The 14,259-nt window shown below is 40.8% G+C and overlaps 1 protein-coding gene across 2 annotated transcripts; it reads left to right on the forward strand.

The window, feature by feature from the left end:
- The first annotated feature begins 788 nt into the window (after positions 1-788).
- Positions 789-12,745, forward strand: rab1ab (RAB1A, member RAS oncogene family b). 2 transcript variants are annotated; one of them, XR_006372609.1, is made up of 7 exons: positions 792-1,354; positions 4,847-4,919; positions 5,023-5,118; positions 8,087-8,182; positions 10,105-10,236; positions 11,795-12,104; positions 12,210-12,745. XR_006372609.1 is itself a non-coding variant. In XM_044136866.1 (6 exons), the coding sequence occupies exons 1-6, from the start codon at positions 1,341-1,343 to the stop codon at positions 11,993-11,995; spliced, it is 612 nt and encodes a 203-aa protein (XP_043992801.1). In that variant the 5' UTR covers positions 789-1,340; the 3' UTR covers positions 11,996-12,745. The 2 variants fall into 2 exon arrangements, 1 of the variants encoding a protein (XP_043992801.1); XM_044136866.1 differs by having other exon boundaries at positions 789-1,354; positions 11,795-12,745.
- The last annotated feature ends 1,514 nt before the right edge of the window (positions 12,746-14,259 follow it).

Raw genomic sequence — 14,259 nt, forward strand, 5'->3', positions numbered from 1 at the left:
GAGAAATGGTCCACAGCATCATAGATCTTCTGCCAAACTTAACAGTGGGCTTGCTGACCTGTTACATACTGTAGGTATACCTACACACACATATTTGCGTTCACATATAAGTCTGGGAAGCATTTTTTTTTGGACCTTCAATTAATTTTTTTATTAATTGGGGAAAAAAATTCTATTAAAAAATTATGTATTTTCACTTTTTGTAAAAAGTAATATATTTTTTTTTTACTTTTATTAAAAATATTGCGTATTTATTCGTGAGCAGGTAAAACGAAAGAGTTCAATGCCGCTTTGGATGGCCTTTTTTTGTGTGTACTTTGAGAATCTCAGTCTGATTATATAAAACATTTAAACAGGATGGGGACGGGGGAAAAAGCAAAAAAAAAAACAAAAAAACAGCAAATCTGTTACGGGGTAAATTCATTTCCTCTGCTCTTTCTAACTTATTTAAATGATAAGGGGGGAAAACCACAAGCGAGTCAACACAAGTGCTTTAATGGATGAACTTTTACAGTTTTTCACAGTCGCTTTGGTGCATTTCCCAAATCATTTTCAACATTTTCCAAATAGTAAGTTCATTTCTCAAAAACAGTTCGTACAAACAGCAGAATACCATAGATTACCTGCAAAACCCTCTTTATTTCTCAAAATCCTTAGTTTTCATAATTTCAATTTTGTTCTGAGAAATGCACCAAAGCGAAGTGACAAAAGCTACAATAAAAACAGATGTTAAAACCGGGCTTCGGTTTTAACGTCAAATAAAGGTCCGTGAGCCGCTGTGACTGCAGGTCAGTGGCGTTTGACCGTGGGGGTGAAAGCCTTTTGAGTTTTCTCCTTATAATCTTATTCCATTTTTTTATCAGGTGTGAACAGTAGCACCGTCAGCTTGTTGAGGTTTTTTAGGTTGAAGTCCATGACCGGAAGTAGTGTAAGATGTGTAGTTTGACTCCGCTTTGCCACGTTTCACTAAATGATGTAATCTCTCCGGTTAGGGCTCGACAGTTCCCTGCTGCAGTAGCCGCACACATTAACCAGCCAGTCAGAGACACATCTACCACCAGCCGCCTGTTCGTTCAGTCGTTTTATTAAACAACGACCGACGCGTCTGTTTAACCCAACTGAAGCCTAACCACGCGTTTTGTGGCGTTATTTCCCCCTCTCGTCCTAGCAGCTGGCTGATGTTAGCCGTTTCCTGGTTGAAGTTGCAGCCATTTTGGATTTTTACTGAGAAAACAAGCAGCTGGGTCGCGCTTTCGGGGAGCGGAACAAGCTGGTCGTCGTCCCCGTTTTTCCTCTAGACAGCCCTGCTTATCTGCGGACGGTGACACTACGAGTCGACAATGAATCCCGAATAGTAAGTATCCCGAGTTAAAATGCGGAGGACTGCTAGTTAAGGTTAGCCCTGTGCTAACAAGTCAGCGCTGGAAAATATGTGAAGAGCGGAGTGAACGTGGAACATCAGCTGACTTGTGGCCTTCATGTACACTTGTGTGCATACAGAACATTGCACTGCTTTATGTAACATTGTGTCGGCTATCCATTAATGACTTATTAAGCAGCTGTTGGGCGACGGCTGGTGGGCTTCATTGACAGCTGTGTTGGCTGGCCAGATTTCACTCTTAAGTTGTAAATATAGGACAAAGGTGCCATGTTGAAGAGTTAGCTTGAACGTTAACTCCTGTTGGCTGGACGGCTGGTCTCGCACGCTTAAAAGATCCAGCTATCATCAGCACTGGGTTTTAGTCGGATTTCATGAAGTTGAAATAAAAAGCTTGTTCGCGGTGCACAGACGTTAGCAACCGATTTGGTACTTCAGACTCGACTATAAAGGGAAAATGCAGCTGCTTTTGGTGAATCTGGGCCAACTTTGATCAGCTCTACCTCAAAATCTAGAGCAGTTATTACCATCAAACCTGGCCTGGACTGATTCTCACGCAGTATAGATTCTTAGAAACAGAGCTTGTGATTTCCAAAAGTGTTTTTTATTTTTATTTGTGAAATCCAATCATGAGTAAGTCGTCTAGAAATGGGAACTGACTTATTTTCCATTGATCCATTCAGATCAATCGGTCACTGAAACTGGGATTTTTATTTCCCTTTTTCATTTAACACACCAAAACCAAGAACTTCCACCAGTTTATGGTGTTTACTAGCACCAGTTAGCAGGAAGTACTCTACTGCACCTCTTTGAGTTTAGTAAAACTGTGGTTAAAGATACAGTTTTGATGGATTAAATAAAAAGAATTACTTCCCTTTCATTTCTTTTTCCTGAGAAGGAAAACTGGACATTGAAAAAACATCAATGAACATCTTGTAAAAACCCAAATAATCATTTTAATGTTTTTTTCCAACAAGACGGGATTTAAAACCGGCCTATTCTGGTCAAACTGGGCCAGACCGCATTTCTGTTTACAAATTCCTTAAATTATATGTTTAAACTGTGTTTTTTATTGTTATTATTATTCTGAGCAATGAGTCTTCTTTAAAATCCACAGCAACTTGGACCAGTCCAACCTGTACTGAATTACTCTTGAGCTAATGTGCCATTCTTTCAAGAAACTCCTAATTACTGTCGAACAAACCAGTACAGGTTCAACCGGTCTGTTTTGGAAGTTGGACCAGATTAGAACAAATGTGGTCCAAATTCCTCATAATGATAATAAGTAACTTCAAACAAAGTGCTGAACAAATACAAGAAGATAAAATATAAGCGGTGGAGCAGCTTTTCACTGAAGTGCTGAATCAGAAGCTAACTTCTGGTTGCTGTTCTAGAGGCCTAAGCTGGTTGTTGATGGCTGATGATCATTATAGTTTACCAATGTGACACAGCTAAGCAGGTTTGTAGCAGGAGTTGTCCTTTGTTTACGTCAGGATAACTGTTTTTATTTTGTTTGTTTGTTTTTTACAGCTGAATCTGGTGCTGTAAATGACTCAGTTTTCAGTCATATGCTCTAACAGCTCTCCACAGCCTCTCAGTCATGCGTGGGTCACATGTCACAGGACGGGCCCTGGATTTCCTCACAGCAGCGTTGAGTAATCAGTCAGTTGAGCTTCCTGTCTCTTTAGGTTTCCATTCACAAAGATGGAAGGGAGAAGTTCGGGAACAATCCGATCTTAGGTGTGATCCAAGATTGTTCTATGGCTTATTTACGTCGGATCCCCGTTGGCTTGCTCTGCTTAGTTAAATATTCCTCAGACATGATTCGGGAAGTTTAGATTAGTTGAAGAACTGAGATTCGGCTGAGAACAATAAAACAAGAAAGCACAGCTTTTCTTCATTCGGCTGGTTTTGGTCTGCATGTTCCTAAACTCCCACAGACGAGTGATTGGTCAGTGTTCAATATGAAAAACCATTGTTCCCAGTCAGACGCCTAATGAAGAGGGAATGACTAGGATTCTTTACGATGAGACTGGAGGGTGGATCCTCTTTGGGAAGATGAGATATTACTCACACGGATGGGGGCACATTGTTTTCATTTCTCTCTTGCGGCTCAGTAAAACAAAGCGATGAAACTAACAGGTTAAACAGCCATAAAGTAATTATTAGGAAAGATCAGCTTCCTGTGGTAACTGCTAGAAGAGCAGGAGTTGGTTTAGACTTGACTGTTGGCTGTCGGCCACCTTGTTGCAGGGTGTTGCTCACTGAATGGGCTAATCTGGGTATTATAACAGCAGGCCCTGCACTATGCCTTAGTTGGCCAGGTAGAAATTCAAAAATTTGTCCTGACAACTTTGCTTTTAACCCACATTTTCCTACTAATATCTGAGGGAAAAGTGGAAGTCTGCGATGGGTTAATCTCTAGCTTTACCATGTAGGTCAGTAAAAGTCCATCACAAGGACTTTTATTGTCCTGCAGGACATTTTCAAGTGTCTTATTGACTCATTACAACATACCTCACATTTCATCCAAACAGTCCTTTGAGATTGCAAGGTTTCCCCCTGAACACTCGCTGGATGATTGACTCAACAGTCATTCATCCAGCGACCCGCCATGTTTTTGAGTTAAAAAATGTTTAAACTTGACAGGAAATTTGAAAATATCACCTGATACGTATGTTTTATTGGAAGATTAATATCTGAACACCAACTACAAGGGCTTAAAAAAATGCAAACATTTCAAAGGAAATCAAATAACTAAACAATGCCTAGCCTGGTGGGGGCACAAGTAAAGCCTGGTGGCCTGCCAGGCTTGTAATACCCTGGATTGTGACGGTGCCCATGTTAATGTTGCAACATGGATTGCAGTTTGCTACATTGTGCCACCCTATATGACAATTCCAGTCTACAGACTGAGGAACTGATCTTGCATTCTTTGAGCCAGCATGTTCAGGGATGCATCCTGTGAGCAGCACTGATCCATAGTCAGCAGCACAGGTTTAGCTTTCAGGGCTGTAGTAGACCAGGCTTTGGAAAGTGTAACCTTCTTTTGCTTGGGACTTTGGGAATAGTTGACACAACTGTTACATGATCCCAGTAAACAGGGGCTGCAGTCCCTGTTGCAACATATCACCAATGTGTGCTGCTTCTGTCTTCTTGGCCCTCCCAAGATTTTTCTGGTGACTTCCCGGGTCCAGTCACATGATCAGGGACGAGTCAGCTTTACCGGACTTCCTCTGGAGATGCGCTGGAACTCTCTTCAGTTTAACTGCCGTGAATGTTCTGTTTCCTGGTAAAATCCAGTCTCAGCTATTCTGCAAACTGTCATAGAAGCGAAAGGGTTGATCTGAGAGGTCAAGAAGAACCCGGGCGCCTAGAATCATTCCTTAGTGGCTGCTGTTAACTGTGAATAATGTGTAACTTGCTTAGTTAGCACTTCTTACCATGTTTATATCCCCTCCTCCACAGTGACTATTTATTCAAACTGCTCCTGATTGGTGACTCTGGTGTTGGAAAGTCTTGCCTTCTTCTCCGGTTTGCAGTGAGTTTTTCCAGAAAATCACATTCAGAACATGGAAGGAAGTGAACAGGATATGTGAACCATCTGACCAGCTCTTTTTCTTTCTCTCTTTCTCTCTCTCTAGGATGACACATACACAGAAAGTTACATTAGCACTATTGGTGTGGACTTCAAAATACGAACCATAGAACTAGATGGAAAGACCATTAAACTTCAGATTGTAAGTATCCAACAAGTTCTTTTTATTTTGTGGATTTTTCTTGGTGAATATCTGTGTTTCATTATTTAATTTTTATTGCTGGAAGCAGTTATAAATGAGTGTTGATGTGTTTTCACAACTGATAGCCCGGTAGACTGCGATTGGGGACAAAGTTGCAACATTTGTTAAATTTTCAGCTGCTGCGGTTCTCTTTCACACTGTTGTCAAAAAAACCAAACTAATTGAAAAATCGATCCCCTCGCATATAGGTGGCGCTGCACCAACAATCATTGAAGGTTCCTTCAAGAATAAAAATAAAAATGGAGTGGCGTGAGATTTGGTAGTCTCTTCTGTCTTTGGCAAAAGACCATGAGCCATTTCTCCTGCTAGCAACGGCATTTGTTTTGTTTTATTTACCCAGAATGCTCTGCGCTGTAGTCAACTTCCTGCTTTTGGAACAGTCCCCGGTGTTCACATATTCATTAGAAGCTCACCAGGGTTCACTTCACCTGAACACGGACCTGGGTTTGTAGGCGGACCAGGGTTCACAACTCCCCAACTGAGTCGGACCTTCTAGAACTGGTTGAACTGGAGTTTGATTAAAGTGTACTAAAGAAACCTGGTGTGAATGCACACTTACACATGTATGCACAGATTGTCAGGAACGTCCTCATGTTTATGCCACAGAGTGTTTCCACTACGACCAGTGTACAGTATCTCTATCTCATTACCGTGTTCAGGCTTTACTGTCTGTAATCACGTTTTGTCCTTTTTGGCCAGCACCTACTCAGAGCTGCTGGATTCTGCTCTCCACGATTAGGAGGATTTTCCCCTAGTAACCATTATGTGGTTTTTAAGAACCCGCTTCACTCGCGTGCCAAGTGAGTCTGGCTGAAACGTGATGTCAGAAGTGGGGTTGTAGCGATTAACTAATCTCACTATACAATACAATACATGATATTCTGCTCACAATAAGATATTTATCACAATGTTCAGCAAACAATATGGTTTGACACAGTTTTAAGATTTTCTGAAAGATTTTAGAGGGACAGAGGGATTTTGGTGGCATTTTGTTACTGTTCCATAGACTTGGATTGAATTAATTGAACTGATGGTGTAATACTGGTTTAATAAATGTTGTTTTTGTTATACATTTGCTTTGTCTAAATGGTAATTGTGTGGCTTTGTGCATTTGGTTATGCAGAAAAGGAACCTTTTTTTGTCTTCTACACTTATATTAGAGAATGCAATGTATCCATTTCATTTAATTATATAATTAACTGTAACATGTGCAGCTGGGTAAAAAATGTCATGCATGATAGCTGTCATTTAATTCATGTGGATTTGATATAAACCTCAAAGTAGGATTTAATGCATCGATACTCGCAGATGAAAAATTTATACTTTCTGAGAAAAAAAAATTGATAAATATCGTAGAATCGATAAAATTGTGCAGCTCTACTCAGAAGACTGTTAGTCACTGATTGGCTAAGAGGTGGATTAACTAGTTACATCACAAGAGCAACTCTCTTACAATACCTCGAGCCGCCATTCAGAAAAACACATAATATGGTGAAAACACTCAGTCTAAGTAAAATATTCAACATGGCTTCATGTCCCCTGCTGTCGTGTTGTGTCCTGTACAGACCACACAGCGCTCCAGACTCCGGGACCACCCAGCTGCATGACCACCCCACCCACTAGACCTCTTACTTAATTGTAATGAAAAAAAGCCTAAACTAAATTATGTGGAGTTGAGCCGCTGCTGGTCGTAGTGGAAAAATAACCAGAAGTGACCAGGCTAACTGCAGTTGGTAATGCAGTTATCCATTTCTGTTCTTTCAACGCTTAAAAAGCCATGTCATTAACAGAGGCTGCAGTATTTGTTGTCGTAGTCCAAAGGGTCTGATGGCGCGACACAACAACCTCGCTTCTCTCAGGATGCCAAATACCAAATAAGAGCATAGTTGCCAATTGGAATATGGTACAATAGTAAAAATTTAAAAAACATTTCAAAATATAACTCTTTTTTTATTTTGTGGACTCTGAATTGACCAATAATTTCAGCTGGCCCCATTTGAAGCAGTTATATTCAATACGCCCAAGTCCAAATGTACTGCAGCGTACGACAACGCCCGTTTACTTATTTATTTGTTTGTATATTTAATGGTGTGAGCTTGGGCCTGGTCGACGGTGTCGGTTACAGCAGAGGAGCTGGGGCACAATAAAAGCAACAAACATCCTACAATTTAAAGCGGAGTCAAGCTTGCTTGTAAAAGCAGAACGTTGTCAGTTAAAACACAGCAGATTTAAAACTCCCTGTTTCTCAGCAGTAAAAACTCATGCAGAACTCTTCCTCTGTGAATTCTTTAAATGCTATTTCATTTCTCTATAGATATGTATTTGTATTGCAGATCATGATTTGTGGTGAGAAAGTTTAACGAAATAAAATGAACGAAATTTATAAAAATAACACTGAGGCCACTGAAACTAGGTAATGCAGCCAACTCCTGCTTCAGTTTGAAGCAGCTCTAATTGCACTTAAAAAAAAGGCAAATAAATAACCTAGTTAAATTTGCACATATAAAATTTTGATTCATAATTTACCATATCATTTTCATTCCCTGGGGGGGTGCCCTGCCTAGGGGTCAGCGGCTGAATAAGTCGGGTTTAATGCCTGACATATTGAAAAACTGGTTTGATGTCTATTTGAGTCAGAAACCAATCTATAAGTACAGAATAGCAACAATGTCAAACAAGCAACTCCGCCGCTTCAGTTCCAGTTTACAGTGGAGAGACCATAAATGATCCAAGACTGTTCGAAGGACTCTAAGGAAGCTCTGGACAAATGTCAACTAAGTTTAGGGCAATCATTTATATGTTCTTGTATAATTGTGTAGTTTAATGGCTTTGTACATTTTCAAATAAAATCAACAAATGTTCCTGTTCCCAGTGTTTACCAGTTGTTGTTTTTCTTGTTATTCAATAGTGGGATACAGCGGGACAAGAGAGGTTTCGTACAATCACATCCAGCTACTACAGAGGTGCTCATGGTATCATTGTAGTCTACGATGTCACAGATCAGGTTGGTACCGCTTTACACTGATGTCTCTACGTGGATGGATGTAGCTCGAATGGTAGCTACTTCATTTATCCGCTTTCAAGATGAATGTGAATGATCTTAAAAATCCAATACATTGTTAAATCTATATCAATTTAACAATCCTCTATTCTTAAGTGGAGTTTTGCTGTCAGAAGTCATGTTTTTGTTTGTGGAAGCTCCAAGGTTCCTTCTGAAGTCCCAGAGATATTTTTCTTGTAAGCACTTATTGGTAACGTTCTTTCTTATGACAGACGGGTTGATCGTAAAACATCCAGATGATGATTTGTAAAAGTTTTCATAGCTGTTAAACTGTTCACTTTTCGTTCTGTACCAACCACAAAAGCTGAATAGGATTTTCAAGCTATTGTAAGGTCGTATAAAAGTTAACTTGGAAGGGAAAAGAGATATGGTTTATAGATGTTGTTTTATTTTAAAGCGTGACTGCTTTTATTTTTGTTGAGCCCCGTTCATTGTGATATCATTGAATGCAATCCAGTATAACCTGTGCTTACTCTGTAAATCAGGGGGTGGGCACTCCTGGTCCTGGAGGGCCAGTGTCCAGCAACTCTTAGATGCATCACACCTGAATCCAACAGCTGAATCACCTCCCAAGTCCAGTCAGGTTCTCCAGAGTCCTGCTAATGACCTCATTGTTTGACTCAGCTGTGTTGAAGTAGAGATACATCTAAAAGTTGCAGGAGTCCGGCCCTCCAGGACCAGGAGTGCCCACCCCTGGTGTAAATCAAACAATACCGTAACTTAAACAGTGATGTGAGACGAGGGTTAACTGAGGTCAACAGGGATATTGGAATGCACACACAACGCAACACTTAGGTGTTCAGAAGTCAAAATGCTAAACTAATTCATATTTTTTTGTCACTTTTATATGCTTTGTGTCCTAAGTGTATGGGAGATTTTATTTATGACCCACATAAGTTTAAAACTGATTTGCAATTTAATTGCGGTGTTTTTATGACTTTGGAGTTATGCAGGCGGAGTTTTAAATGGTAGAAGCAGAAATGCTTATCTGAAGGGTCAGATTTTATGTGATCTGACATAATGTTAAAAAGTGGCCGTTATGTTTACAAATAGTTTTATGTAATTATTTGGAGTTTAGGTGTCCAATATAGGTTTTGTTGGTTAAAGTCAGTTGAATTTGTTCAGAACCTCATTATTAGCAGGCTTGAGACTTAACCAGGTCCAAGCAGTTACCGGAATGCACCCTTTCAAAATAAAAGTGTTTCGGCAGGATCTGGCTCAAATGAAGCACTGAGTATAACCAACTGGCTCTGAATTCCCTAATTAGTAAATGGAGTTAACCTGTGTGTGATATAATCTGAGGCTAACGGCACATTTTCTGTCGAGGTTTGTTAGAGCAATGTTTCCTAACCCTGGCCCTCAGGGCACGCTGCCCTGCATGTTTTGGATGTTTCCTTGCTTCAGCCCACGTGATTTCAATTGACAGGTGTTTGCTGAACTGCAATCAGCTGAATGAGGCGTAGAAAAGCAGTGAAAGGCATGAAATACAATATCAGCCGTTGTTGGGGGTGGGGGGAGCCATCGGATGTCTTGTTTGCATGTTGCCATGGAGAGGAGAGCTAAATAACACTATTAAAGGTGGAAAGCTATCACTGCAAACCCAATATAACTCGCCTTCTCCATTGTGAAACAGGGTGATGGCAGCATAATGCTGTGCAGTGATTGTATAAATCCATCCCCCCAGTCTCTTCCCATCTTGATCATCTTTTAGAACATGGAAGCTGCTCAAATTACAGTCGGTCATTCACATGGGAATGTGTTGCCTCATGGCCTCATGTTGAACTAAACCAGTTTCTGAGTGTGCGTTAAACTAAACCAGCCTCTACTGCTGGAGTGGCCTAACGTTGATCTGCTTCTTGTCTCAGGAGTCCTTCAACAATGTCAAACAGTGGCTACAGGAGATTGACCGCTATGCCAGTGAAAATGTCAACAAGTTATTGGTTGGGAACAAGTGTGACCTGACAACAAAGAAGGTGGTGGATTATACAACAGCAAAGGTAGGTACCCCAGTAGTAGTGCTTCCCAGATCTGTGCATAGATTTGGAAACTTTGTGCAAGAGTTCAAGATGCAGAGCCTCTTCCGCTAAACTCGATTCTGGCTTTATTTATATTTTTGTAGCAAAATGTTTTGCTAAAGGAAAATGGTAGTATCTCCAAAATATGTTGTTATGGCACCTTTTCAAATCTGAATGACTGTCATGGTGTAGAGCAGGTCAAACATCTGGTTGTTGTTCAGTCAAAACTAAGTGGGCTTCTGGTGTTGTAGTGTTGACTGTGATCATACCAAGTACTTCTGTGGGAGGCCTGACATGCAACGAGCGGCGACATTTCCATCACTTCTGTTCTTAACTGGATAAACAATATCGGAACGTTGTCAATATGATGTGTTGCCATGAAACCAGAAGTGTGTACGCTCATTTGTATTGACCCTTTGCAATTGTGTCACTGTAAGGGCCATGATTGATGTCAGGAATGAGTGATGGGATTACTGAACAGAGTGAGGAAATGGTTTTCCCAAGTAGTTTTTGCCAGTTTACCCATGAATTCTACTTGTTCAAGTCAAACGAATTTGTCTGTCAATGTAGCACTGTTAGTTGGGGCTCATAGACGGCGGTATTTACAAAAGTTTGAAATAGCTCGTTTAGAAACCAACCCATGCCTCCTCTTACCTCTACCTTCGCTGCAAACCCGCCAATCATTGTGATTGACGGCTGCTATCCATTGCCGCCTTAACTTTCTTCATTAAAAGTTATACATTAAAGTGACAAGGTTGGTTTTGTATGTTTATGTCGCCGACCTCTCAGAATGCTACGACCATTTTTAAAGTGAAATCCACTAAATAAGCGATGTTAGGCTACCAGATGGGTTTTTATGACGGCCTTTACAAGAGTGCATTAGTTGTTTTGACCTCCGTCATGCCAGAAGAGGGCCGAGTTCTGAAGAACGTGACGTCACGTGTGAAGGGTCAGTACTGTACAAACAAAACTGAACATTCAGAAGAAACGGTGTGATGCATGTGGAATTTAGTCATCCACATGCAGGTTTTTGATGTGAATGGAAATTATTGGGTTAGGCAGGAGCTGGAATGTCTGGAAGGAAGCAGCAAAAGAGATAAGTGGTGGAGAAACAGAGAGGGTTCCTGGACTGTCTGGAAAAGGGTGGAGAGGTTTTGAATCTGGTTTACATGTTTGCCAGGTCTCGAATAAGATGGAAATGTCAATAATCCATCAGTCCCTCTTTCCATACAGGTATTTTAAAGTTAAGGTTTTGTTGCTGTAAAAGTTGAAAAACTGTCTGACAGTTTCCAGAGAGCTGTGATCAGCCCCTTTCTCTCTGCCTTGCACGTTAAGGGAATGCTGTGCAGAAAGGAAGAGACGGATAGAGAACATTTTCTGTGTTGGACCAGTTTACAGCGAGCCACATGAAAGAGATTTGAATCCACTCTGTGTTTAGATGTGGAGTCCTTTTAACAAGAGCAGATTTCTATTACATGAAAGCCGTCTGTTTCTCTCCTCCTGATTTGCCACTTTGCTAAACCCAACGTTGTGTTTTCAGGAGTTCGCGGACTCTCTGGGAATCCCCTTTTTGGAAACCAGCGCCAAAAACGCCACCAATGTGGAGCAGGCTTTCATGACCATGGCCGCTGAAATCAAGAAGAGGATGGGCCCCGGGGCCACGGCCGGAGGAGGAGAGAAGGCCAACGTGAAGCTGAGTCCAGGCACTAATGTTAAGCCTTCTTCAGGAGGATGCTGCTGAGACACGAAGCGCCACTCCCTCCCTTTACTCTGCAGGCCCCCTCCCAAGCTCCACTGTGTCCCACACAAACCCCCACGACAGCAGACAGGACAGCGAAGGCTCGATTCATGTGTGTGAGAACAAGATGAAGTTTGTACTGTACATACTGTAGCCGCTCTACCAAAACCAACAGAATAATCTTTCTTGTCTTACTGTCCTGCTGTTGACTAATTAGGCTGATAGGCGATGATTCGACCGACGCCCCTTCTCAGCCCGGTCAGAGACTTTCATTCGGCCCTGTGAATACAGCTACATGAGAACACTGTGTGCATGTGGGTGTGTGTGTGTGTGTGTGTGTGTGCGTGTGTGTGTGTTTGTGTTTTCATTCCTGCAGCAGGGTTGGTAAACCAATCGGGTTCATTAAGGTTTCTGTTTCTTTCCTCTCTTTCTGTGATGGTTTCTTGTCTTACTGTCATCTTTTTTTTCCCTCAGCACCTGTCTCTGTCCCCATCTAAAGGTCTTTTAAAATTTTTCATACCAACTTCTGCTCATCATCATCTCAGCTCTTCTAAAGTCTAGTGCAACATCCATATATGTACATAAGCATTATGTATATATATGTACAATTGAGTTAGCCAGTTCTCTTGTGTCTGACACATTCCTGAATTGGTCTTTATCTCTGCATTCAATTTGTGGCTGAAGACAACTGTAAGTTTCTTGCTCAACATGTAACACTTAAACGGAAAATAAATATTGTACTACCATACTGTACCACATGGGCTGATTTTATTTATTTTTTTTCTTTATGCACACATTCATTCTGAACCAATATGGAGTTTATGGGTTTTCCATGTACTAAGGACAACCAGTAGAGTTGTATTTTCACACATTATTCCCCATTCCATGATCTAAAAGTTCTTTCGTTCAGCTGTTTGTTTATCCATTTGTCCAGTTTCTTCTTTGTCCACCCATCCCTGAGTCGCATCATGTTGCCTTTTTGTTTATCCGTTACTTTGTCCATCTGTCTGTCCATCATCGGTTCTTCTGTTTGGTTAATAACCAAACATTCAGTCCGGCTTTTCCGCAGATTCCACATTTAAGGCCTGATTACTGGTTGAAAGCTCTACCATGTGTTAATAGTGAATACTTGATTTATTCACAGAAAGTATTTATATGTTTAAAATGTAGGGTTGCACCAAGAAATTGGCCCCAATTTCCTTAATTTTGGCAAATCTGTGATCAGCAAAGGTCTCAAAAAACCTACTTTGCCATTGTCTCTACATTTAACTTAAGAAAAAAAATTGGTGCCAGTCAGGCCTTTTTAAAGATCGAGGATCAGCTGGAAATCTGCAATCGGTGCAGCGCTATTTAAAAAGGATGGTGTAGTAGTAGTTTCTCTGCCAGCACGGCAGACTTCACAGGTATGTGGAGCCAAAGACACGTTATTGTCAACCAAAAAAAATGATTTTATATACGAAATTAAATGAATAGGATAAATGAAAGCGATTTGGGACTGAACTGTTGGGTGTTCTTATTTACCTGGTCTTTAGTGACCTCTGCAGGCATTTAATGGAAACTGCAGCACGTCGAAGAAGCTTGTTGGGAGAAATGAGCCTTGACTGGACAAGAATGGAAGCACAGGGGCAACTTCTGGGAAAAACAACAAGAACAGACTGAAATGGACTGCTGGAAGAACAAGGATGGGGCAGCAGGAGACGGGTTAATGGTCTTTTCTCCCATGAATCGTTCTCATTGTTTCAGAAAGACAAGAAAGAAAGGAACATTAAAGATGAGCACCACAGTGAGGCATGCAGAGCCAAACAACAGACTGAAGAGTTGTTTCATATCCAAAGAAGTGAGCTTCCTTCTATTCTGCCAAATAAGGCTTCTATGAATACAAAGTGTGGTCAAAACATCCCAGCAGCAGGGATGTTTGGCCCAAAGCAATGTGAGGTAAGCGGCTGCTTAGGGCCCCCACACCACCAGCCCCCCCCCAAAAGAATTAAACTAGCTTGATAGAAAAAAAAAAAAAATTAACATTGAATAATTCAAACTAAATGCTATTACTATTACTGTTTTTATTTTTTTTAATTTGCAGATAATAATGATTAATCTCTTCCTGTTGAAGGCTGCTGCTTCTGTTGGGGAAATGTAAGGTATTAAATTTAGTGTTTATCAGGTGATGTTTCTTTCAAATCGGTAAAATAAAATGGCACTCTTAAATATCACTCTGCATTCTAAACTCCAAATGATTTTTTTCTTTTTATTTGTTACTTGTTAATACT

Source organism: Gambusia affinis, linkage group LG13, assembly GCF_019740435.1.
Source record: "Gambusia affinis linkage group LG13, SWU_Gaff_1.0, whole genome shotgun sequence".
Classification (NCBI taxonomy): domain Eukaryota; kingdom Metazoa; phylum Chordata; class Actinopteri; order Cyprinodontiformes; family Poeciliidae; genus Gambusia; species Gambusia affinis.